The 27,145-nt window shown below is 43.9% G+C and overlaps 1 protein-coding gene across 2 annotated transcripts in view; it reads right to left on the bottom strand.

Moving 5' to 3' along the window:
- Positions 1-27,145, bottom strand: part of IARS1 (isoleucyl-tRNA synthetase 1) — a 49,048-nt gene that overhangs the window by 17,347 nt on the left and 4,556 nt on the right. For both annotated transcript variants that reach the window (XM_084796668.1, XM_084796669.1), the window contains 20 exons: positions 26,723-26,848; positions 25,931-26,087; positions 25,573-25,692; positions 23,640-23,722; positions 22,557-22,674; positions 21,212-21,359; positions 18,819-18,906; positions 18,298-18,358; positions 17,299-17,394; positions 16,175-16,297; positions 15,234-15,325; positions 13,730-13,828; positions 12,853-12,979; positions 10,958-11,031; positions 9,688-9,882; positions 7,893-7,979; positions 4,454-4,537; positions 3,469-3,613; positions 1,695-1,815; positions 222-313 (listed from right to left, as the gene is read on the bottom strand). In XM_084796668.1, coding sequence (XP_084652794.1) covers positions 222-313; positions 1,695-1,815; positions 3,469-3,613; positions 4,454-4,537; positions 7,893-7,979; positions 9,688-9,882; positions 10,958-11,031; positions 12,853-12,979; positions 13,730-13,828; positions 15,234-15,325; positions 16,175-16,297; positions 17,299-17,394; positions 18,298-18,358; positions 18,819-18,906; positions 21,212-21,359; positions 22,557-22,674; positions 23,640-23,722; positions 25,573-25,692; positions 25,931-26,087; positions 26,723-26,841 — 2,229 coding nt within the window. In that variant the 5' untranslated portion in view covers positions 26,842-26,848. The remainder of the gene's footprint in view (positions 1-221; positions 314-1,694; positions 1,816-3,468; positions 3,614-4,453; positions 4,538-7,892; positions 7,980-9,687; positions 9,883-10,957; positions 11,032-12,852; positions 12,980-13,729; positions 13,829-15,233; positions 15,326-16,174; positions 16,298-17,298; positions 17,395-18,297; positions 18,359-18,818; positions 18,907-21,211; positions 21,360-22,556; positions 22,675-23,639; positions 23,723-25,572; positions 25,693-25,930; positions 26,088-26,722; positions 26,849-27,145) is intronic.

Consider the following 27,145-nt stretch of genomic DNA (forward strand, 5'->3'; position numbering starts at 1 on the left):
CTTTACTCCTAACGACTTGTCAGCAGTGTGTTATGAAAATATGCAGAATGACTTTTAGAATCCCAAAGTCCCATCCTGCCAAACTGCAATCACTACAGTTAATTAATGTACATACACAGATGACACCACAGAGCATTGACAATGCTGTTTTCCCTTTGGACCTTCCTCATTTTCTTAAAACCCTGAAACTTCAGACGTTTGCTATTCCCATCAGTTCTTACCTTTAATCTTCTCCGGTTCATTCGAACATACCAATTGGTCAGAATATCTACAAACTTGACCAGGCGAGGGACCACAGTATATAGCCTGTAAGCTAAAAGCAAAATACCAGTCAGGCAGCCTAGGCCTTGGAATGGGAGAACTAGATAATACAGAATGAACAGTCCCTTCATTCTCCTAAGGGAACAGTGAAAATAAGAATCAACCTATCAAATGGCTCATGTATCAAAAACACACAACAGGGTAACCAAGGTGTTGCCGGGGGGGGGGGGGGGGGCAGGGATAGGGGGGAGTGGCACACAAAGATGATACTGAACTACAAACAAACTCACACAGATGAGAAACACCGAAACCCTATTCTGTGCAACTCTGTAGCATGGTGTGCTCAGGCCTGTTGGACAACATTGATAGAACCCAGCTCCACACCACTGTGCTGCCTCTTACCCTAACTAGAAAGTAGCAGGAAGCTTGCCTTAGATGCTGAGGCACAGCACAAGCCAGCAATGCTTGACCAGGAGCCATTTGCCCTGCAGAAGATATGTGCCAAAGCCTGAGAAGATATATGGTATAAACATGCAGAGTGAAACCAATGCTCTTCCTACTGGGCGGCACAAGGATGCTGCTCAGCATCCTACAAAGCACAGCACAGACCCCAAGAAAGCAATGACCGAGCCGAATGGCTGAGGGCACCACTGCTGCACCACTGGGAGAAGATACAAAGGCCAGAGCAGCTCTTACTGTGGTTCGCAGGAACCAGAATTCAGGGCCACACACATCTAGATAGGTGTTTTTTTCTGCTGAAGAGGAAAGGCCAGGCCATATTATGTTGAGTTCACTGCACTTTACTTTCTGGGAAGCCTGGGATGCCTGTGTTCAGCCTTCTCCTCCGAGAGTAAGTGAATTTCACATTAATGAGCACACGAAGCATGTAGATTGCGGCAGCTCTTCCTGAGGGATTAGTAGTAACTGCCAACTCCCACAGGGTGCCTGCCACCGCCAGCCTGTAGACACGGTCTCTCATGATCTTGCTGATGGGGACACTGGGATGGGGACACTGTGGGAATGCAGGGGGCAGGTGAACAAAGCTGGGACTTAGTCTGGGCCAGGAGCTGTCCTCTCTGAGGGTGACTAGCCCCCATCATAGAGACACTGGGCCCTGTCCTAGCTGTACGATCTCTAGACTCAGCTTCATGGGAAGTCACGGCAGCTAGGGGGGTTCTCAGACAATCCTCTGCACGAGAATGGGTCCGCACTCCTTAGACAAAATTCCCCAAAGCTCTGAAACAAGCCTCTTTCTACAACTAGTGAGCCCCACCAAAACTATACTTCAGGGTTAGTAGGGGGAAAATTATCTTGCGTTATCTCTCAAAATGAGCTCTATGTTAATATGGAAAATTATTTAAAACACCAGAGAAGCAATTTTGAAGAGAGTAAACAGTCCTCACCCCCGGGAAGACAGCACGAGAAGACTTTACCTGCCATTTCGGTCTCAAAGAAGCCAATGAGGGACTGCATGAAGGACAGAATCCACTGGTCAGTGATGTTAGGGCTTTCTTGGACTGTGTGCTCATTGTACAGGAATTCCACTTCTTCTTCCTACAGACACACACTCAGTGAGAGTCACATGCACAAAGGCTGAACAAATACCAGAGGAAAATAACTTTAATTTTTTTATTTCTCTGTGTGTGCGTGCAAACTCGCTCGCGCGTGACCGCCTATGCCCATGAATGTCCAAAGGCACCAGATCCCCAGAGCTGGAGTTATAGGTCAATGTCAGCCACATAATATGGGTGTCAGAAACCAAATTCAGGTCCTCTGGAAAAACATCAAGTACTCTTCTCCTCTGAGTCATCTCTCCAAGACTAATAAATGATTTCCATTAGTAAAATGGAAGGAAGGAAATAACGAAAATACAAAATGACCTCAGACCCTTCTAACAACCCCCCACATTCTCACAATGTTCCCATCAACGAAGAGCACTATCAAATGCTCAACCAATCATGATTTTTAAGTAAAAAAGAAGGGAACTGAGGGTTGGATCACTACCATGGAAGGAGGCAGTAAAGCCTTCTAAACTGCATGGTCTTTTACAAACAGGTGCCAGGAAATAGCTCCCACACTAAGTTGTATGGATGGTCTGACCTGGAACCCTTTGTCTCCCTTTGACTTTGCAAGAGCCTCCCATGATCCTGAAGGCATCTCACCTGGTCCTGCTCTGCTAACTGAAGCCACGGAAAGCTGTGCTCCTCAGGTAGCATGTTGGCAGAGCATTGGTGAGGACTACTGGCCTGGGTTAGAGCTCCTCAATGGGTGGGGCCTTACTATGTACAGATGGGCCACTATGGGCAGGTGTGAGTTCCACACCAACAGGTCTGCAGAGCACGCAAGCTTCAGGAATGTTACCCCTACTTGGCACCATGTGCAGGAGAGTGGGCATAATCATACAGAGAGGAATGCTAAAAGGCAGGCAGAGAAAGATGTCCGCCCTTCTCAATTTCCAGGGAAAAGTATACCCTGGATTCCAGTGTGAATACTACTTCTGTTTTGTTCTCAGCAGAAGAAAGCCAAGTTGAATTCAGAGGCGGCAGAAGCAGGTGAGTAGACTGCTGTCTGCTTGCTAGCTTCTGGGCTGCTCAAGGGTCACTCCCTCAGCAGTGAGTTGCCAGTGGTAGGTATGGCATTAAGAAACTGAGCACAACTGGGGCTCCACCATAAAGACGCATGCAGTATGTGACATACGTTGGTGATAAAGAGGCTGGGCAGCAGAGGTGGCTGCAGACCACAGGCTTCTCAGGACGGGCATTCTGAGAGCAGAGATGATGGAACACTAATCTGAAGCACAGGTTCACACACATCCCAACTACGACTCTGGATCCTAGCAACCCATTCAGAGGCGCTGTCACTCTAAGTCTCAGCCCAATGCTTCCCTATACAAGTCTCCCTGACCACACTCAAGCAACACCAGGGTCTGCCCCTTGCCCTTTATAAGCAGCTGAATCTTAGACTGTCTATAATTCCACATTCAACATGGAATCTGAGACAAAGAACTGGCTGACCACACGATGACACAGCTCTTTATACAGAAGCTGCAGTGCCCTACAGAGGACCAGACACCTCTTGCATCTTCATGTAAGGCCTCCTTATAGCTCTGGGTTATCCAACAACAGCAGACAGCGGAAGAAAGCGGCCTGAGGATCCCACACAGCCCCACCCTGTAGTTCAGAATATATAACCCAGTGTGGTCCACACCTTGTGGAGCCTAAAGACATTCTGGATGAAGAAGCGGTATGCATTGTACCACGGGAGCAGCACATCCTTCAGGACATCCCGCACACCTTCCTCTTTAAAGCGGAGATTCTCTGCTCTCACCACAGGGGAATTGATCAGATATAATCTGGAAGAAGCAGAACATTTACACAGTAAACCAAATATCATCTACTGTAGCACTGAGAAGGCAGACAGTCTAGTTCCAATTCAGACCATGTACATTTCTCTGTTTCCTAAAGATGAAGAAGACCACTTCAAACTACCCTACTTTCCTACTGCTGAGGATCAGTGCTCACACAACTGAACGCCCACCATAGGCACACAGGTTCATGAGGAGCCCTGCTACACTCTGGAGGACAACGCTCACCGTGGAGAACGGCATAGCCCAAATGGACAATGGTCCAGTACAAGCCTGACAGATGGATGGTGGAGGACCAGCCTCTGTCTCTTGCCGGCCACAGGGGACCCAAGCTCTCTAGACCTATACAGCCTAAACATGACAGATTTCAGGAACATGACTGTTTCAAGCAGTAACTTAAAGATCTCTAAAACCTCATATAGTGGATTTTGTTCTGGTGTAAATAGATCTTATACGGCTTTGTAAATGCAAGACGAGAGAGAGAGAGAGAGAGAGAGAGAGAGAGAGAGAGAGAGAGAGAGAGAAAGAGAGAGAGAGAGAGAGAGGCAGAGACACAGAGAAGAGAGAATTCTAATTCTAAGTGCAACAAGATGGAGAACTAGAAAGGAGCTGAGCAGACAGACAACCTCCACCCGCCTGGGAGGTCATCGATGGCTCATGGTTTGCAGGACAATTTCTAGTCCTCAAAGACTTCTAGGTTTAAAAATCACCAACTACAAAAATATAACTCCCAAAGAAAGATCCAACACTTAAAGCATAATTATACAGCAACCTAAGAATGGTGACTCCAGAACAGGAAGGACCCATGAGCCAAGGACTGCTTCGTACCTGAGGGCATCGGCACCATACTTATTGATGATGGAAACTGGATCTGGGTAGTTCTTCTTCCGTTTGCTCATTTTTTGGCCATCACTTGTAAAACAAAAAGTAGATAACAATTAAATGAGCAACATAGCTGGTCTTGATATATGGATGTAGACTGCACACAAACAAATGAAAACAGAAAACGGGTAACTGAGATATAGGCTAGTGCAAGTCACAATAGCAAGGTGGTTTTGTTTCTATGTGTTAGTTCTTTTATATTTATTTTTGTTACTGTGTATGTACATGTGATTGATTTATTGTGTGTGGGAGGCATGGGTCATGACACTCACGCAGAGACCAAGCAACTCTGTGGAGTCAGCTCTCTTCTACCATCTGTATGTGGGTTCCAGGGATCCAAGTCAGTCAAGCTGCCAGGCTTGCACAGAAATTGCCTTTACCCACTGAGCCATATGAAGTCTTTTAATACGATGGAACATCTACATCTTTAGGGAAGTTTCAAGATAGGTCGGAGCAGGAAGATGAACTAGCATTTATTCCAGAGAAAACAGGAGCACGGGTGGACAGCTAAGTATAGTTTACAGAGCACCAAAGTCCTGTGGTGATAAAACCACTTAATGTCACAGCTGTACTGGTGAATACAGGAACCTATATACACCTGAGAAAGTTGACTACTGAGGACGCACGTGTGCAGGTGTGTGTGTGCGTGGACGTCAGAAGACAACTGTGATAAGTTGGGTTTTTTCTTCTACTTTAACACTGGTTTCGGAGAATGATCTCAGGTCACCAGGCTTGCACAGCAGTGCTCTGCACACTGAGCCTTCTCGTCAGCCAAGAGAACCACCAAAAGGCAGGAAGGGGATGCAGCTCGGAGGCAGAGCACAAAGGAGTCTCAGTAGGGCCTGATGCCTACGTTCAGAATGGAAATCTGCTCTGCATCTTCAGCAAGCTATTTTCTGTTCCTCTATCACCAAAAAACATGATCCCAGAGCCCATGTCACCTGCTCTAACGGGCAATGTTATGTATGGCAGTGTCCACAGAGCCCACGTCACCTGCTCTAACGGGCAATGTTATGTATGGCAGTGTCCACAGAGCCCACGTCACCTGCTCTAACGGGCAATGTTATGTATGGCAGTGTCCACAGAGCCCACGTCACCTGCTCTAACGGGCAATGTTATGTATGGCAGTGTCCACACAGGCCTGGCTAAGGACAAGCATGTACTATTTGGTGTTACTCTCTTCCTCATCATACAGAAAGTGAAGCAAGCTGTTCGTGTGGGTAAATAGTCTTCCAGTTAAAATGTCTGTTAACTGTTAAAACATTTTAACAATAGCTTGGAAAACCATGCTATCGTGGGCTGGGAGTTTGTCTTGTTTTGGTTTGGTTTTTTGAGACAGTTTCTCTGTGTAACCCTGGCTGTCCTCAAACTCACTTTGTAGACCAGGCTATCCTTCAACTCAGAGATCGACCTGCCTCTGCCTCCAAGTGCTGGAATTAAAGGCATGTGCCATGAATGCCTGGTGGGCTGTTGTTGGTTTGGTTTTTTTTAATTTGACACAAACTAGAGTTATCTAAGAGGAAACCAAAATTTAAAAAGTGCCTCCATTGGACTGGCCTTTGAAGCAAGCCCATAAGGCATTTTCTTGATTAATGATTGATGTGGGAAGGCCCAGCGAAGCCCCGGGAGGGGTCTGGTGTGGTACGTTAGCATGGTTCCTGAAACGCACAAGGTGTGAAATCCAGAATCTCCTGATGTATTATAAAGAGGACATTAAAAATCCACATGTCAGGCCGGGCGTGGTGGGCCACACCTTTAATCCTAGCACTTGGGAGGCAGAGGCAGGCGGATCGCTGTGAGTTCGAGGCCAGCCTGGTCTACAAAGTGAGTCCAGGACAGTCAAGGCTACACAGAGGAACCCTGTCTCGGAAAACAAAACAAAACAAAACAAAACAAAACTCCACATGTCATTGGGGGCTGGAGAGATGGCTCAGCAGTTAGGAGCACTGTCTGCTCTTCCAGACATCACAAGTTCAATTCCCAGCAACCGCATGGTGTCTCACAACCATCTATAATGTGATCTGATGGCTTTTTCTGGCCTGCAAGTGTATATAAAGGCAGAACACTGTATAGATACAATAAATAAATCTTTGAAAAAAATAAAATAAAATCCATATGTCAGGGTGAAAGAGAATGAGACATGAAATGCTAAAGTACCTTACAAAATAAATAAATATATTTATAACTAAATATAACTAAATAACTAAATAAATATAACTCTATTGCTAGTGATATCACTAGAAGCACTGTGTTACTACCAACCCCATCTGCGTGTCCTGCCTTGCTCTGTCTCCAGGAGGCCTGGCCCACTATGTAGTTTTCCTACTTAGAACATGTGGAGCCATGCAGAGAATGGACAGGACAAGAGCATCAATAAACAGGAGTGCAGAGGGCATGATAAGCACTAGGGAAACTAGCACACAGGCTTGTCTCTGCAAGGGAAGAAGTGTGTCCACGTCTTTTCCACCCAGAAGGCCAGGAGAGGATGCAGTTAATAGCCTGGTGATCTGTGCTATCTGTAGGGCCTGGCCACACAGGAATTCCCCAGACTATTGTGTTTATCCTAGGCTGTCCTCTTATCTTTAGCTTTGTTTCTCAATCAAAAGAACCTACCCTTAGGAGAGATGTCTTTATAGCCTGGTGACCTCTAGGCTGTCTGTATGACGGAGACCAGATCCTAGGCCTTTAAGCTATAGAACCCATCTTCATGGTAGAGGCCACATGTACTTTACAAAACAGTTTCCATGTAGTCATGCTTTAAGCTTTGTGGTCTACACGGACTGAACCAGAAAACTTTTTTCCAACTATATTTAAGTATGTCTAAAACAGACTGCCCAGGGTCAGATTCAGAAGTCTGAACTAGCATCAGCTAAGTAATGTTGAGCCAGATTTCCTTCTTGCTTCCTTAATAGGTTACTCCTCTGCATTTGCAGAGGGCAGCACACAGAAGCACGGGCAGGGCACGGAGCCACAGCACAGACCTGTAAGCTCAGCACTTGGGAGGCTAAGGCAGGAGATGGGAAGCCTGAGCAACTCTGCCTCAGGACAAAAAGGTAAGGAGAGCAAGAAGTTTGAGACGGGTAGGTGGATTTCTGTGAGTTCAAGACTAGCTTAGCCTACAAGACTAAGGTCTAAGCCATCAGGGGCTGCAGTAACAACACCCTGCCTCGAAAGCAAAGCAAACTAAAACAGCCCACCAAAATCAAGTTTAAGACCAGAAGGAAAGGGGCAGTAGAGCTCAAAGTCGCTTATGCGAGATTCCTCTATTCAAAGAGGAAATGTGGTGCGGTCCACTCAGAACATGGCTGCTTTGAAGACACATTTCAAGGACAGAGTAAAGAGGATGGGAGCTGAAATGTCATCACGCAGAGAGGGGTGCACCTGCCTTGCCAGGATGAGTCCATTCACAATCACATTCTTGAAAGGTGGCTGACCAAAGAGGGCTGTGGCCAGCACTAGCAGGGTGTAAAACCTGAAAACATAGCAAAGCAGAATAGTTCATTAAAGTGTGAAGGAATCTCAGCACAGGAAAAGGTATAGTTATTCACAAGACTAAACTTTTAGTTTTGGTTCATTATACTACCTCTCCCCTTATGGATTATGTGTGTGGAGTTCAGAGGCAACTTGTGGGAACTGGCTCTTTCCTTCCACCACATGAGTCCTGAAGTAAGTTCCAAATCAGGTAATCCGACTTGGTGGTAAGCACATCTACTCACTGGGCTACCTGGCTAGCCCTTTATTATATATTTTGATAATTGTATAATGATAGAGATGCTTCATGCCCCTCACAGATCACTCAAATTGGAATCTGATCGACAAAACAAATGTTCTTAAAAACAACAGTCTTCAGTGAGGAGCCTCGGGCAACACTTATGGGTATGCCAGGACCAGCAGAGATGCCAACTGAGAGGTGTCATGTTTTACACAAGATTATATGGGACAGACCATGTGATGACAAAACACGATAGCACTTGAAGCTTCTCACTTAGGCAGTGCTCAAGGCCTTGTCACCATGAAGCAGGGACACTCTTGTTCCTTGGGAGCTGACGCTCTAGTGTCATGTTGACCTGCTCTTGTACTTCAACAACATGAAGGAACGCAAACTGAAGAGAAGACTAGGGCCCACTCCTGATACAAATACTGTCCAGACATTCCTTTCTGTTCCACAGGACACCATTTGGTGAGCAGGAGGCAGCTCAGGCAAAGAAAGGGAACAGGAAGTAGACAGTGAGGACACAGGAACCACAAGAGGACTTTTAACAATTGCCAGACTTCACACAAGCTCACTTGGTAGTAAGTGACCTGGTCCTCCTTAAAAACGAGAATGTGTGGGCTGGAGAGGGCTGAGCAGGTAAGAGCATATACTGCTCTTTCAGCGGGCAGAGCTGGTTCCCAGCACCCACGTCACATGGCTCACAGCAGCTTCTAATTCTAGCTCCAGAAAGTCAGAATCCCTCTTCCGCCCTTGGCACTGCACTTACATCCACAGAACCACACTCTCAGCACTCGGGAGGCAGAGGCAGGCGGACCTCTGTGAGTTCAAGGCCAGCCTGGTCTACAGCGTAAGTTCCAGGACAGCCAAGGATAAAATGGAGAAACTCTGCCAAGTGTGCACACACATACACGTGTATTAAAAAAAAATTACATAACAACAAAACCCCCAGAAATCTGTTGCTGGGAGACCCTCTAGTAGAGTTGCTGAAGTCTGAGAATAACTCATTGCAGAACATTAAGGTCTGAGGTTCAGCAACACAACTGAAAAGAAAACCACAGCAGCAGTTCTTTAAATATGGGCCACAAAGCCCGCCAGTGCGAAGGTTGTGAGTGGGGTCTGGAGAGGTGGCTCAGTGGATAAGAAAAGATGGTGAGTACCCTTTTCCTAGTGAGCATGACACTACTGCTTCAAACAGGGCTATAAAACTAATTCCAGAATCCTCTCACATACCTGGGTTTTAAATGAGCTAAGAACACATATGAAAAGACAGAGTCCATGGTGTGAAATAATACATCTGTAGCAATACAGCTTTACGGCGGCAAAGATTCCTACTGGAAAGACATGGTGATGTCCTTGCTGGTGGGAAGGGCAGAAGGTAACAGGCAGACGCAGGCGGGCACTAAGTGAAATACGTTCTATAAAGCATAGCCAACAGCAATATCCGAAGAGAGAAGGGCATACGTACCATCCTCTGGTTTGGTCAATGCCTTCGGCAATGAAGTCTGCAGGAAAAGCATCCTCAAACTCCCGCTTGCTCTCAAATGGATAATGAACCTGAGCGTAGGGCATACTTCCACTTTCGAACCAGCAGTCAAACACCTCAGAGACGCGCCTCAGCAGTCCTTTCCCGCAGCGGGATGGAATGGTCAGGTGGTCAATGCTGACAAACAGAAAAGGGGCCACCTCGATTCATTCTAAGTACAGAAGAACTTGCAGTTTAAATGCTAATCTGACAAGATTATGCTCAAGTGTCATGAAGGACCACACGTACAGTGGTGGTCCTATAAGGTTAAAGCAGCTGAGACTTTTTTCCTTTGGATCTGTGGCATCCTACTAACTCAGGTGTGATGATGGGATGCAAACAAAACTACTGTATAGCAAGAAGTAATGGTACGGCACGTGAAAGTATACATGGGACATAAACAACTGTGCAATCAGTTTATGTATTTGTTATACTTTTGTGTCCCCCCCCCCCACCCCAGTTTTGAGACAGGGCCTCATAACCCAGGCTGGCCTTGAACTTGTGATGTAGCTGTGAATGGTTCTGAACTCTTGATGCACCTGCCTCTGCCTCCTGAGTGTTGATTACAGCAGCCATGCCTGGCTGTTACTTTAAGTATAGGAATGTATACTTCCTCCTACTGTAAACTGTATGCCATGTTATGCTACCAACACCTATTTACGTTCACATCTAAGTATCCTGACTATATGAACAGGCCACAGTGATGACCTATCCATACCATCTAGTTCTCTGAAAGCTCACTCCAACATACTTGTTCAATGAACACATCTAGCGATGCACTTCTCAGAACACACACACCTAGAGGATGAGTGATGCGTGTGCAAAAAATAAAGTAAAATAAAGTGTGGGCTGGAGTGGTGATGCCCACCTTTCATCCTAGTACTCAGGCAGGAGGCAGAGGCAGAGGCAGATGGCTCTCTTGGGAGATCAAGTTCAGCAGGGCACATGGTGAGTTGTATGACAGCCAGAGCTACCATACTGTGATAGCTTGTCACCAATGGCTGAGAACACCTGGAGTCCCCAATCTGAAAGGTCACAGACCAAAGCTTTCTGACATTTCAATCAAGGAGGAAGGATGCATCACCACAAACCAACCTGGTTTGTTACCAAAGTACCCAACAGACCAGTGCTTTCCAGGTGCCCATCTGGGACTCCCTGTAGACAGCCTTACCAGGGAACAACAGGGCAGGGAGCCGGGTGTTTGCGAACTGACCTCTCTCTGTGGAGATCTGAGACTTTCGTTCCCGACAATTCTTCAAGCTCTGCCACTGATCCAACGCAAACTACCTGTCAAAGCGGAGACAACAAGGAGTTCCTCAGAGCCAAGGAGAATGGGCTGCAGTCAGTTAGGCAGCCCTCTGTTCAGTTTTAGAGACCTGACTTTCTTTACAAGCCGGGGAATAGAACACTGGGCTGCAGGACAGTTTGGCTAACAAGGCTCATCTCTCAGGCAAGTCTGTCGGCTCCAAAGAAGCCAATGCTGACTTTGCTCCCCTGACTCCTCTTCTGCAGGCCCACACACAGGTCCCTAAAACCACAGCCACCACCTTACTTTCTTCCTTGTACCTGGATCTTTAATCTGTGATCTTTCCAAGTCAAGGCTAGAACTAAATTCTTGTGCTTGGAGTCTATAAAACTAAAAGCAGCCCAAGTCACAAGGAGTTAGGACCATATCCAAGAAAAGAGCTGGGGTGGAGGTAGGTGCCAGGCAATGAGGACCACCTGACAGGGAGGGGTCAGGTCAGAGGAGAGGCTGTGTGCGTTCACGGAGGGAAATGCCTCTGCTTCTTGGGCACCCAGGGCCTTTCTTTCTCTGTTCTTCCTCTTTGGTCCTAAAAAACTTTCTGACTAAGCAACCCCACTGCTGCCTCTCAGGTCCCTGTAGAAATCCTCTAAATTGGGGTGTTATTGCTCATGCTGGGTGCTCTCCACACTGGACCAAAGGCTCTACCATGCAACTGTGTCTGCCTACCCAAGTGTATACATCCAGTCTCGCACAAAATAAACATGGTCAGAAGCTAAGGTATGCAATGTTTGGGATGTTTCTTCTTCACCAGGTTTTCCTCTTTCAGTATTCGGAAGGTCAGTTTAACCTTTTCTTTTTTTTTTTAATTAACGTAAGAGTCTCAGCATGTCCCCCTGGTTAGCCCAGATCTTGCTGTGGAGATCAGGTTGGCCATAGATTCACCTGCCTTTGCCTCCAGAGTGCTGAGATTAAAGGCATGAAGGCATGCATCACCAAGCCTGAGAGGTCAGTTTAACTTGAAGTTAGTTCTATAACTTAATGTTATGGCAGGGGATGGGGTGAAGGAGAGATAAACATGCGTTTTGTTTAGATCACAAGTGTGGGATGAGAAAAAAGACTTGTGAGAGAGGTGATGTTTTTCCCCTTAGAAGTTGAACCACCATGTGGGGGAGATTGTTTGTTAACCAGCTGAAAAACAACCTTGAACAAATTCTGAGAAGAGGTACAAATGTGAGTCAAAAACAGGAGGCGGGGCCTTGGGAGACTTGGGATGATAGTTTTGGCTGTTCATCGCTCTACTCTGAGATGCTTCTAGAGAGAACCACCCAAGGTAAGGCTTTGGGGCTCTGGGCTCCGGGTTCTGGTTGTTCCAGGTTCCAGCAGAAGAAATCCTGCTGATTACGCCAGGAGAACTGTTCCTCGGAACTGATATCCTTACAGTTTAATTATTGTATTCTTTAATCTCCTTTTCCTATTGTCTAGGTTAGTCGGGTTATAAGTGAGATACTCTCAGTTAACAAGTTCATAATAAAATACAATTGCTAAGAAAGCTGAGCCTAAAAAAACAAAACAAAACAAACAAAAAACAAATGAGCCTACAATGGGGGAAATCAAAGCAGCATCCACCCACCACCTAATGTGTGAATTTCAATTTAAAAAAAAAAAAGGACCCCCGCCATCTTACAGAATAGAAGTTTAAAGCTGCACTTAAAAAGCAAACCCCTACATGAATCATCTCTCATAATCATCCTAGAAAAGAGTTAGGGAAGACAGTAAGAGTGCACACTTTTTATCAGAATACCCACATAACATGACAAAGAACTTCAGTGGCAGTCAACACAAGGCCACTAGCCCAGTCTCACCTCCTCAAAGTCTTCACTGACCCACAGTGGGATGGGGGTGCCCCAGTATCTGTTTCTGGAAACTGCCCAGTCACGTGCCTCCTTCAGCCAATTTCCAAACCGTTTTTCTCGTACAAACTCAGGGACCCTGTCACAGACAGGTTACATCAGTCATGCAGGACAGTAGACGAGGTGAAAATGATAAATCATGGTGACACACGACCTTGTATGACACTTTGTGGAAACATTAAGCGAAGCTCACAACTAGCACGTCCTCTGAAAAGACGGCACCAGCACATTTGACAAGGTCCTTTTTTTGCCTACTGAACTATTCCTAAGGTGGGCTGGCCCTGGCAGTAAAGAACAGCCGGGGAGGACAAAGGTTTCTGTGCTTGGGCTTTTCTGTAAAGCCAAAAGCAGAAGAGACCGCACATACAAGCACCCAACTCAAGCACCCAAATTGGTTACAAATAAATAAATGGCTTTCGTAGATATACACTAGTCTTTATCGTGAAAATTATTACAGTTAACGGTCTGAGTATAGCCGGATTGTTTGTTCTCACTGTGCAGCCCTGGCTGGCCTGGAACTCATCTACCTTCTTCTGCTTCCTGGGATTAAAGGTGTAAGCCACCACGTCTGGCTAAGATATGGTCCCCAAGGTTAGCTCCTCCTATAAGTCATATGCAAATGACACTTGCTTATCTCTACTAGGTTTAGAAAAAAAAGAGTTCTTTTATCTTCTGCCATAAGCAGGTATTACCTTAGCTGTGTATGATTTTGTGTTCCTTACACAAATAAAGACAATTACAATAAACAATTAGAGATGGCTAGTAATTCTGAGGAGTATGAATTACACTTACTACACACAAAGGACAGTAGGCAGGAACACATGCTCACCAGTAACACAGGTCATTGTTCCTCAGAAGCTGCTCCACCATGTGCTCCACACGCACAAACCAGCTGGGCACCGACTTGTAAATGAGGGGCGTGTCTGACCTGGGACCAGAACACAGATCCCACTAGTCACACAGAGACATATAGGCACCAATGGCAAGACTTTAATTTCTAATTAGTCTCTCTTCCACTTACTCAGCCTTCTGCTGACCTTTGCTATTATTTTAGGTTACAAATGTCTAGACCAGCAAGATGGCTTAGAAGGTAAAGGTGTTCTTGTCAAGCCTGGTGACCTTAGTTTGATCCCTGGAACTAACATGGTGGAATGAGAAAACCAACCTCTACTCATTGTTCCAACCTCCACATACATGCCGAGGTATTCAGCACATGCACAAACAAATGAAAAGAACACACAGGTGTCAAAGCTTCCTTACCTCCTTTCAAATGAAACCAAGAAAGATAAAGGAAAGAAGTAGAAACTAGGGCTGAAGAGATGATGGGGCAGTTAAGGAATGCCTGCTGCTCCTGCAGAAGACCCAAATTTGGCTCCCAGAACCCACATCATGTAGTTCATAAAAGCCCATAACCTCAGCTTAAGGAGTCCTGACACATAGTCCTGGACTCCAAGAGCTCAAGTGCGCGCACACACACACACACACACACACACACAAATTTTTAAACGGTTCTTTTGAGGGCAGGTGGTAGAGGCATATGCGTCTAATCCTGGAGCTCAGGAGGCAGCAGTAGATGGAGCTCTGAGCTTGAGGCCAGCCTGGTCTACAGAGAGAGTTCCAGGACAGCCAGGGCTAGCTACCCAGAGAAACCCTGTCCCAGAAAAAGAAAGAAAGAAAGAAAAAGAAAGAAAGAAAGGAAGAAAGAAAGAAAGAAAGAAAATGTGTGGGTGAGTGTCAGGACACTGAACACTACATTTTCATCTGAATATTTACAAGATGTTCTTTAAAGAAACTCCAATTATAAAAATTCTGAGACTCCAAAGACAAGAATTTAGTTCTAGTTTTGACTTGGAAAGATCACAGATTAAAGAGCCAGATCCGGGCTGGAGAGATGGCTCAGCGGTTAAGAGAACTGACTGCTCTACCAGAGGTCCTGAGTTCAATTCCCAGCAACCACATGGTGGCTCACAACCATCTATAATGTGATCTGACGCCCTCTTCTGGCCTACAGGGGTACAAGCAGGCAGAGCAATGTATACATAATAAATAAATAAATAAATCTTTAAAAAAAAAAAAAAGAGCCAGATCCAGGCACAACGAAGAAAGTAAGATAAGATGTTGTACGCTGAAAGTCTAAGACATTTCATTTAAAGATGTATGTGTGCATATATAAATATATGTCTATTTTCCCCCACAGAATTCTTCTCCTAAAATGGCATTTCTAAATACCAGTTCTAAAGGGTATCATGAGACAGCCCCTAAATAAGGAGGCGTAAGCAAAGCAACATGCACAGCCACAGCTGTGGCGCTCCACTCCAGCTGTGTCTTCTCACCTCCAGCAGAAAGGGTAGCTGTGAGTGAAGGTGCTGGCAACAAGCAGCCGGCCCTGTTCCTTCAACATCCTAATGATGTTTTTGTCAGCATCCTGTTAGAAAATTAAAACTTCAGTCATTAAAACACCCTAGCATACTTAATAACAATATATTACTAAAACCTGATTATTTCATAATGAGTATAAGGCACCAGTAATCGGCGTCTTTTAAAAGTATCTGTTCAGAGGGTTGGAGGTACAGCTAGAGGACAGGAGGCATCCAGAATGCATGAGCCCCTTGGCTTCACCCTCAACACAGCATTAAAGACAAAACCCAGAAAACTACTCTGCTTGGTTTTACCTACTTAAGTAATTTAAATATATATCTGAAAGCGGGGCACAGTGGCACACGCCTGTAATCCCAGCACTTGGGAGGCAGAGGCAGGCAGATCACTGTGCGTTCAAGGCCAGCCTGGTCTACAGAGCAAGTCCAGGACAGCCAAGGCTACACAGAGAAACCCTGACTAAAAAAGCCAACATATATATTATACATGCATACATATATATAATATATATACACATATATGTATGTGCATATATGTGTGTGTGCATGTGTATGTATGTGTGTATGTATGCAACTTTTTAGCCAGTTAAGTTTTCAAACAGAAATGATTATCTGGATATAACAAGGTCACTCCAGGACAAACTACAGTGTAGTGCTCCCAGCTCCCGCTGATGAAACTGTAGCATGCTTCCTTATCTAAACACATTAGACCCTCTAAATGTGGCTAATAGCTATCTTTGCTTATTTTAAGTCCTTAGACAAAAATTTAAAACATCTACATTAATTCTAACAGAACTATAAATAATGAAGATTAATTACCTGAATAAATTTCCTTACTGGAAAAAAAAGCCTGAAGTAAGCATGAGACCAGCCCCCTTCCATGTACACGAAGCACAAACCTTCACATACTGTCCCACGAAATGTGTCACTTCTTCTGTGAAGCAGCCTGAAGCATCCACAGGGCAAACAGGGACTGAGTCTTTCTGAATAACGTTGAAGTCCATACAGACCCGATGGTCATCCTGAGGCAGACAAGCACAGGGGCAGGGCGGGGCGGGGCGGGGATATACGTGTCTAAGTATACGTGTGAGGAAAAAGGAAAACTTGTGTTTATATAATTCATTATATAATGTTTTCAGTACTATTTTCTACTTCTAAGCAGAGGTTACTTAAGGACCACCTATAGAATCTAGGTCTCACAGCTGAACCAGGAATAAATTATCTAGCCCAATCACTGTAACCAATAGAGATGCCACGCACGAACATTTTAAAACTAAACCACAGCTGAGAACAGTGTTGCCCATCTCTAATCCAGTCATTATTCAGGAGCCAGAGGCAGGTGGATCTGAGTTCAAGGGTAGCCCGACCTACATGGCGAGTTACAGGCCACTCAAGGATAAAGGCTACATAGTGAGACGAAACATGTCTCAAAAAACAAAACTAAATAAACAAAACTACCAAAACAACAAAAATAAAACAACAACTAAGTTAAATTTTATAATATACAACTTATATCTGAAAAATGAAAGTCATTCTATGTGGAAGGCACAACGCTTTGCATCCTATCAAGAGACTCCGAAGGACGACCATGCTGATCTCAAATTCAGTATGTCCTGTCACTCAGTAAACAGGCTGCAGATGGCACAGCTATCCTAGCTTACACCAGGCTGCTGCAGAAGTGGATCACAAGTGTTACTAATTAATGCTCCACATGAGGGTGGCTGAGCATGTTACTATGTTTGCTCACTTAACCTTAGCAATAACGCTGCCAGAAAGGCAGACACTGTGTTAGAATTTACAGTAGCTCAGGGTTTGATGGGCTTCCAGAATCACAAGAGGAATGGAGACTGCAGATCTAAGCTTTCTATGCCATCTTTGGAGGCTATGAGCCAGAAACAAGCCAACACCATTGGTTTTGGCAAGCCTGCTGAGAAGTTTAATGAGGCCCGTGACTCAGCATCCCAGGAGAAGTGGCCACCAACAATGGTTCTCATAAATACATCTGCAAGATTATGTTACTTACAGCACCAAAGTAAGGAGCCTGGTGCACAACGCCTGTGCCCTCCTCATCCTTCACGTAGTGGTCCACAAGCACGGTGAAGGCACCACTCTCCTTACACTGGAAAGGAAAGGTTGCAGTGTTGGATGAAACACAAGGAGAAAGGCCTGAGATTAACTGTTGAACATGTAAATAGAAAAGACAAAATAAGCCAGGCACTGCGAGTTCAAGGCTAGCCTGGTCTACAAAGTGAGTGAAGGAAAGCCAAAGTACACAGAGAAATCCTGTCTCAAAAATGTAAAAAAGGCCAGGCGTGGTGACGCACGCCTTTAATCCCAGCACTCAGGAGGCAGAGGCAGGTGGATCACTGTGAGTTCGAGGCCAGCCTGGTCTACAAAGCGAGTCCAGGACAGCCAAGGCTACACAGAGAGACCCTGTCTCAAAAAAAAAAAAAAAAAAAAAGTAAAAAAGAAAAAAATGAAAGAAAAGACAAAATAATTCAAATTAGGAAGATAAACACAGGAGAGACAGGAGTCCCTGTGACAAGCTTGGTTAGACAGACTAGCTGAACTGTCACACTTCAGGTTCAGTCAGAGCCCCCGACACCAACATGCATAGGAAGGAGAGAGCACGTGCGCACGCATGCGCGCACACACACACACACACACACACCCCACACTGAGAAAGACTTGAAAGTGAACTGCACTCAGTAATCCTATCACAAAAATGCAAAGAGTATTTAAGACAGCAAGTTTGTCTCCTGTCTTAAATACTCTTTGCATTTCAAACTTGCTGCAAAGGCAGAGGGATGGGAAAAGAAAAGCCAGTGTAGAGATGTGATTGGCAAGCTGGCCAGTGATAAAATTCTCTTTGATGCAAAGAGAGCAATTTTCTAATACTAAAGCAGACTTTGGATTCAGACACACTCCAGGAACAATACTAACAAGGAGTCCACTCATCACCTCACTCCTATTATCAAAGAAATGAATGAAGAGAGCCACAGTATAGAAGTCCCAAAGTTACCTTAATAAAGTAGTCAAACAACGGCTTGTATTTCTTGCCTTTGAGAGAGGCACCAGGAAACCTTGAAGAAGATAAATTAATCAGTCAAAGCAATAAGGCCAGGGAGGTGGCTCAGTAAGTAAACGCTTCCTGCTCAAGCATGACAGTTTGAGCTTGGATCCCTGAAACACATGTAAATAGCTGGGGAGGAAGAAACATGGGGATCCATGGGAAACCCACAGGCAGTGAGAGAGCCTGTCTCAAACCTTACAAGGAGAGGGGCTGAGGAAGATGTGATGTTTACCTATGGCGTATATGTGCACACCAGCCCTTACATAATGTACACACAAAATTTTTTTAAAAATCGAAGTAATGAAACTGTAGACAGAATAAATTTCCATCCTCTGAGGCCTGCAGCCATTGTCACGGAAGTAGAAATCTGTGACTTAAACACATTTGGCCCCTAAAACTCAACTTGAACAACACTGCTTTAAAACGACAGACTAAAGACAGACACACACACTAACTATACGAACACTCACCTTTCAAGGATCTCATAGTCACTCTCCAGCTTATAGAGGGCTGATAATCTGGCTTCCATTAAAATGAACAATTTCCCCCTGGCGACATCTATGAGAACGAAGAAAAAGAGGGCATTAGTGACATTCGACTGGCTAACTGTGAAGACGTACACCAGGCACATTTCTTGTGCCAAGAAGTTTGTGTCACCTGTATCTGCTGCGTGCCCCAGACTCATGGAGGACACCACAAAGCTACGCAGCAAAGGCTGCAGGCTCGGTGACTACTATTAATCACATCCAAGCCCATTTAGGAAAACTAATCTTTATCTTCTCTTTCTAAATGTAATAAATGTGAAGGTTATTAAGCCAGGCATGGTGGCACATGTCTTTAACCCCAGCATCCAGGAGGTAGATCTCTGTTCCAGGCCAGCCTGGTCTACATAGTGAATTCCAAGCCAACAAACCACAAGCCGTGAGATCCAGTTTCAAATCTAACAAGCACCCTCTACCTTAATCTTAGCATCAACACCTCAGGTAGCTCACAAAGTCACAGCTGCCTGTAATCTCATCCCCCGAGGGCTTCACTGCTGGGCCACTATCCAGACGACTTTCATGAATAACAACCAGTGTGTGAGACGCATTAGGCTCTCCTCAGCTGACCAGCATAAGCTGAAACCCTAAGGACTCTTCCAGCATCGCAGCTAAAATACTGTGCCCATCATCACGCGCAATACAATATAAAGATCTCTCTCCCTCTCTCCACTTAGCCAGACCCTCAGCCCCTGATTCTTTCACCACTGGAAAAAAAAATTGTTTAATGGAGATGCCACAAACTGTTTCTACCAAATCAATTAATGAACAGTTAAGTAGCTTTAAAAATGTTCCTACCACACCCTGAGGAAATGTATGAATCTGTGTGTCTTCACTAAAATATATCTGGAGGCTATAACCCTAGAAGCCTAGAATAAATACATAAACATCAAAAGTTTGATACTGACAAATTGCCCCACAGATGCCTATGGAAACTTAAGCTTCTACTACAACGTGTGATACACTATAACCATGGGGGCATATGTCATCTATTTCCAAGGATCACTTTTAAGGACTTTTGTAATTTATTCAAAAACTGCTTCCACTGGTGCAGTAAATCATAGAAACACTGCTATATGCGAAGGCCACATTGTATATGAACTATGACAAGAACAAGAAAAAACATTTAAGTACATGAGTTCCCTCTCTCTCTCCCTCCCTCTCTCTGCCTGCCTGTGTGTGTGTGTGTGTGTGTGTGTGTGTGTGTGTGTGTGTGTACACACGTGTGCATACAGCTCCCGAGTTGTATTTGCAACATCTGTCTGAAAGCCCCTAAAGTGCCAGGCTCCCTACAAGTTGCCGGTGACTCATGGTTATGTAAGCAAATAGTCCCAACAGTATCATGACTCCCTCAGAGAACAGCTACAGATGCCAGAGCCAGGGTCCTATATGGACCACAGCTATTCCTGACCTGCACCTCCAAGGTTCAGGAAGAAACCAAATAAAGACCTTCCACACACATTTAAGGCTGGGTAGTGTCCCCACACACTGACACAAGCAGCTCCCATGCTTTGCCACTGTGAACAGTGTCCATAGAAAAACAAGAGTAACAGCCTCTCAGCAGGCACCTGTTTTCACTGCTCTCAAGTCCTCTCTTTTCTCCTTCTGTGAGACAAGAGCAAGGCTGGCCATAAACTCCTTATTCTCCTGCCTCCAACATGCCACGTATGAGCATTAGGGGCACTCGCCACCAAACCAGATCCTGCTTTCAATGCCAAGGAAAACTACTAGTAGCTGTGCTTAACTCCAGAAGAAATGCCATATTGCTTCTAATCAGGTGCCTGCAGACCCGCCCGCCTGGCCTGCCCAATGTGTTTTTCCCTTTCCTTCACTGTAACTTCTCCACATTTGAAAGGTTATTTGCTCAAAAAGTACCAACCATAATATTTCTTATAAATCTCTAAGAAAGGATCTAGTTGAGAACATAAGAATTCTCTACCACAGAATAGAGCAACAATGTACAAAAATTAACATTAAAGCTGGAAATTATAAAAAAAATTGTGTCACTTTCAAACAGAAATGAAGCTTTTCAGGCTGCTTTCCTTTTCTAACCTTTCCTGTTCTCTTCCCCACCTGTCTTGTTTTGAGACAGGATCTTGCTAATTTGCTCAGAGTAGCCTCAAACTCAGTGTTCCTGTCACTTATTGTGTGCTAAGACTTACTAAAGAGAAGAAAAATGTCTGGTGGCACATGCCTGACCTTACAGCTTATATTTGGTAAAAATTTTGTGTAAAATTGTCTTGCTCAAAAAATAAATGTAAGCTTTTATATCTACATAAAAGTATTTCTCTATACTAACCACAAATAACTAGCCTAATAGTTACCTTTGATCTTCACATACTGTATTTCTGGATTGACACATAGAGCAAGGTTACTAGGTAGAGTCCAAGGAGTGGTTGTCCAAGCAACTAAGGATGTATTTTCATCTTCCTCCAAAGGAAACGTTACAAATACTGATGGATCCTGAACATCCTGAAAGACAATGAGGGAAAGTAGTAGTCCACACACCTGTAAAGGTCATGATAGTAAGAAGCTGATCTGAAAGGGGACTAAAACCAATTTTAGGGTAAAATTGAGCGAGTGCTCGGTGGTAGTGGCACATGCCTTTAACTTCAGCACTCAAGAGGCAGAGGAAGGTCAATCTCTGAGTTCGAGGCCAGCTTGGCCTAGAGACTGAGTTCCTTAACAGTCAGGGCTACACAGAGAGATGCTGTCTTGAAAAAAAAAAACAAAAACAAAAGAAAAGGAGGAATGATGAATGGAAGATTTTGGGGCCTGAAAGATGGCTTAGCCATTAGGGTTAAGGCTCACAGCTAGTGAGGACAGGAAAGGCAGTTTCACTATTACAGTAAGTATACGGTGAGTTATATATAACAAAACTGTTTTGGAAAATAGCTATCTATATTATGTGGTATATCTTTATGTGCTTAAAATATATTATTAAATATGTATGAGCCACTAATAAAGGCAAATAGGAGACAAAAAGGAGTCATCCCACCCTCTCACAGGGATTTGACAGAATTTGACAAATCAAACAGAACATGAAAAATATTCTCTACCATGATGATAAAGTACTTCTGAAAATGTAACAATTTCTAAACCTGGGCTTGAATAAGACTTCCAAAAAGTCACCATCCCTTTAAAAATGAGGGTGACACAAGCCAGCAGAAGTGAAGGCTGAGAACAGACAAAGAAGATATGAGGTAGTTCATGGTTCGCAGTCTCACCCTCTAAATGGCAGAGCAGTTGTACCAACAACACAAGTCCTAAGCAGCAGAAAAGATCCTAGCTCCGCATCTCAATTAAATCCCCTTCCCAATGCCTTTAACCAAGGACACTACAGGCACCAGAAAAGACATAAAGTCGTCAATAGTAGGCTCCCTGAGGAACAGTAACTGGAAAAAACCATGTCACAGCAAAACAAAGGCAGGCACCAGAAGTGGCCAAAACAAATACAATCCATCACATTAAGCCACACGATAAATCCAGTGAGGAGAAAATATCCCCCATTTTCACCTCGCAGAGCCTCTGAGCAGTGACAGGATCAGCACTCAGTATCGACAGCTATCTGGCACCACCAGACTGTGCAGGAGAAACTGGGAATATTCTCCTTAATCATAATCAGTCAACAATCACCATGGACTAGCCAGTGCTCAGCATGTCACGCACCTTGTAATTCTGGTTTGATTCAAAGTTAGAAAGTGGAGTGCCGCAAGCGGTGGAGAAGGGCATGACTTTCACGCCTCTGTACACAAGGCCTTTGTCATACAGCTGCTTGAAGACCCACCTGGCAAGGTAAGAGACAGAGCTTTACAACTACATAACCAAGATCCACCATTCAACGCAAACCTCTATGACATCTCTATAATTTTCTTCTGGCAAAGAAGAGAAAAACAAGCCATTATCCGGGAGCTTGTTGGTAAGTAACACTTAACAGCCAGTTTTGACCATGAAAGTGTTATTATCTAGGCTGGGATGGTGCGTAGTGGCAGACAACTTGCCTAGCATGTGCGTGCAAAGCTGGAGTCCATCCATAGCCCGGGGTGGGGTGTGAGGTGTGGCTATCATCTACTGACATGGAAAGATGGTCACAGTGATTAAGAAAGGCAAATATTAGTGCACACTGCCCAGTGTGTTATCAATGCTATAAATCTGCTATAAGAATTTTCACACTAAAATTCTTAGAGGTATGATAAAACAATTGTTTACCATCACTAGCATTTTGGAACTTTCTTTGGGTTTTTGGTACATTATTTGAACTGTGCAACAGACAGCTTTTATAGAAGCAATTTAAAAGGTACAAGCCACACGTACTAAAATGTTTTAGTGAACATATTAAATACAAGGACACCAACTTTTCCTGTTGACTATTTACTTTTCCCAAATGGAAACACACCACATAGGTGGGAATCCTTGCTTAACTCTGCCTTTTCTTTTGTGAAAACCTTCCGTTTAGTTACAATATCCCTAGGGCATTCCTGTTTTGTGAGACATAGTCACTCTCTTAATAAGTAGCCTCAGCAGGCCTTGGACTCACAATCTCCCACTGCTTGGGTTGTAAGTGTGTGCTACTTCCCACAACTAGGATGTGGATTAAATGCTCTCCCACAGGGCTCAAATACACACACACACACACTAAACACATTTGTTTATATATGGACTTGTAAACAAACTTCTTCAGGTGAGCACATACCTCTGCTCTGACCAGTGCAAAAGAATGTTTCTCACACCTACAATCTAAAATAAACCTACCAGACTGATTCCATGAACTGTGGATATAGTGTTTTGTAGTCATTGTCAAAGTCAATCCATCGGCCGAGTCTGGTAACGGTAGACTTAAAAATATGAATGTCAGAGTAGTATTAGAAAATAATATCATGATTATATTTTACTTTTATAGTCACTACATATGGCTATTTTGGGAAATCAGGACAATCAATGGTCCAAGTAAACACATTTCAAACAACACTTAAGGTTGACTAATTTTCTTAGCATTCATTTCTTATTTTTTAATATATTTTATTGATTTATTCATATTACATCTCATTTGTTATCCTATCCCTTGTATCCTCCCATTCCTCCCTCCCTCCCATTTTCCCCGCATTCATTTCTTATACATAGATATTATTATTTATAAGCACTTAGAAGTTATGCTTTCCAGTACTGAGATTATGAGTGTATATCACCATGCCCAGCAATATTATTAATTGATAAAAGTCTTTTGCAACCTGACCTGGCAAACATCAGAGAAAAAGCTATAACTAGGAGGAATTTACCAAGAGTTGGCTAAAATCAATGACTGTAAGTATAAGAAAAAGCATGCTAGAAATAGTGTTCCCATAAGAGACTTATTAGCTGCAAAACAAAACCTATTCTCCACCAAGGGCAATCCAGAAAGCTAGGCAGCATCTTGATGAAGAGAATGATGAGTTGGGTAGGCATACACAATGCCACAGAGTCAAGCCCTAGTAGCCTCCCTCCCTGCTCCCAAAGTGTCACGGTCATAAAAGACAAAGAAAGACTGAATGAATGTTGTAGACATCCAAGGCAGAAAGATGGTGGTAGAAGTGGACACCAGTTGGTTCATGCTAATTAACTGCTTTTGTGTTACTGACAATGTCAGCAACTGGGAAAGGGTAGCTGTAGGGCATGAGGGTTTGCGTCATACCAGGTGGATCCTTATATGCTTTACATTACCTCAAAATGAAACATTTTTGCAAACAAGGAAGAGCATGGTGGCTCATGCCTTTAACCCCAGCACCCAGGAGGCAGAGGCAGGCAGTTCTCACCGAGTTTCAGGCCAGCCTGGTCTGCACAGTAAGTTCCAGGCCAGCCAGGACTACACTATGAGACCCTGCTTTAAGGAAGAAGAGGGGACCAGAGGGGGGAAAAATATTTTAAAAGCAGATTTCTACTTAGACTGCATTCACCCCATCAGGAGTTCCCCTCCACTGTATTAGGCAAGAAGTTAAGTTGGGAGAAAACTGAGCACTGGCTTTCATGCTCGTAAAACTGGACTCTATATGCCAATAAACCAAAGCCACTGGTAGGAGAGCACTGTGGGAAGGGAAACAAAGCAGCCTGCATGGAGGGACCATGAAGAGAACAGGGGATGGTGGTGTGTACCTGTATCTCCAGCACTCAGACTACTGAGGCCAAAGGACTTGAGTGTTAGGCCAATGGAGACAGACTGCAACACCAAGAAACAAGGAGATAGGTGGAGAGATGTTTAAAGAGGAGATGACAGGGGCTGGAGAGATGGCTCAGAGGTTAAGAGCATTGACTGCTCTTCCAAAGGTCCTGAGTTCAATTCCCAGCAACCACATGGTGGCTCACAACAATCTATAATGTGATCTGATGCCCTCTTTTGGCCTGCATGTGTACATGCTGGCAGAGCACTATATGCACAATAGTAAATATTTTTTTAAAAAAAGATTTTATTTAAAAAAAAAAAAAAGAGGAAAAGTGTAGGAATAAAAGAACTGGACATCAATAAGGAAACACTGGGATTTAGTACCTAACCATGGGATTCATGTTTCAAGGGTAGCGGAATCCAAGCCCTCTTATGAAACAAGCTCACGTAGCAGCCAGTCTTTGAGGAATGTTTCATAATGAGCACAAAGGATGACGAGCCATTTCTAGTCCCACCACGAAGCCTTCTTTCTACGCATTCTTCTGAACGTACCTTCCACTCGGTAGAGTATCTCATCACAATCGCTCTGCACTGCTTGTTATACTCTGCAATCCCCATCTTGGCCACATCATCTGGCCCTTTGATCCCCAGTGTCTTATCAATTTCATATTCCTAAGAATAAAGAGTAAGATGGCACATTAACAACCATGCCTTATGAATCAAATATAAGTAAGCCACAACAAAAAACAACAAAAAACAAAATAGCTAAAATTTTTAAAAAAAAAAAAAGGAAAGCAAAACTCTATAGAGAAACCAAACAATAAATAATGATATAGAAAAGAAATCAAAGGGAACATCTGATATGTTTATAGACAATGAGAATATTACAAGACTGGAGATTCAGACATACCACAGGTAAGCCATGACAATCCCATCCAAATCTTCTGTCAACGTGGAACCCACTCTGATGAGCATATCTTGTAACTATGTCTTTAATTGTCCCCGCAAGTATATGTCCATAGTGAGGCAGTCCAGTAGCAAAGGGAGGCCCGTCATAGAAGGTAAATCTAACAGATCATACAAGATACAGTTAAGTCATTTTAAAACATCAAAAATTCAGGACATTTTTTTATCAGGTAGCTATCATACTAAAATGTTCGGGGGTGGGGGTAGGTGGGATCCACAGGAACACAAAATAGACATAATTGATTAGAAATTTACTGGAGGTCTTGCCTTCAGATAGACTGGGGGATTGCTATTCAGTCATCCACTTTTCATTTATTATCCCCAAGACATAAGCAAGTTAAGACTGATCCAGAGTTATCTCATCAAGGAGGCAGGGCAGTGGACACCCATCAGAAAAATTTTCAACAGAGAAGGTTCATTAATGAAATCACTGATCTAAGATTGGTATCTTTCCTATGAATAGAGGATGAAGTAGGAAATACTGTAGGACCCACCCACAGAGGCTTATGTTGGGGTGCTAAGTGAGGGCAGAGACGACAGTAAATGCAAGAAAAAAAGCGGTGAACTCCATTCAGATGACTTCTGACAACCGGAAGTGCTCATAACTGACTTCCTAGTGTGCAGAAAGGTGACAGACTCTGAGAACATACAACTGAATGAAGGGTGTGTGCACTGAACTCAGTACAAGAAACGGCTATTTATAAGGATTCTCTCTTTACTACAGAAACTCACATACTTTGGCCTGTGTTTGGATTGCTTTAAACATTCCTGGAAACAGTTATGTTTGGACCAGAACTGCAAGATTTTCTCTTCTTCAGCAGGAAAACTGATGTTTTCTGGAACTTGTTGAACCATTCTGTTGCTGCAAGAGAATCAAACTTGCTACAGTCATAGGAATTTCAAATTTAGAAATAGCAGACTAACAAATTATAAAGTGCATACACATATGACTGTCCATACTGTGTGTGTTAAAGCAAAAGCTTCATTGGGTAATGATGTATATACTATTCAGTGTTCTCTTTTAAAGCTGGATTTTAAGGATATTTAAAAACATATAACTGCCACTATCTATTTCAGAATATTTTCAATTCTTCCCCCAATCATCAGCAATCACATTCTCTTTAATTCAACCCCTGGCAACTACTATACAAGACAAAAA

This window comes from Acomys minous (assembly GCF_964271855.1).
Source record: "Acomys minous genome assembly, chromosome: 9".
NCBI classification, from domain to species: Eukaryota; Metazoa; Chordata; class Mammalia; order Rodentia; family Muridae; genus Acomys; species Acomys minous.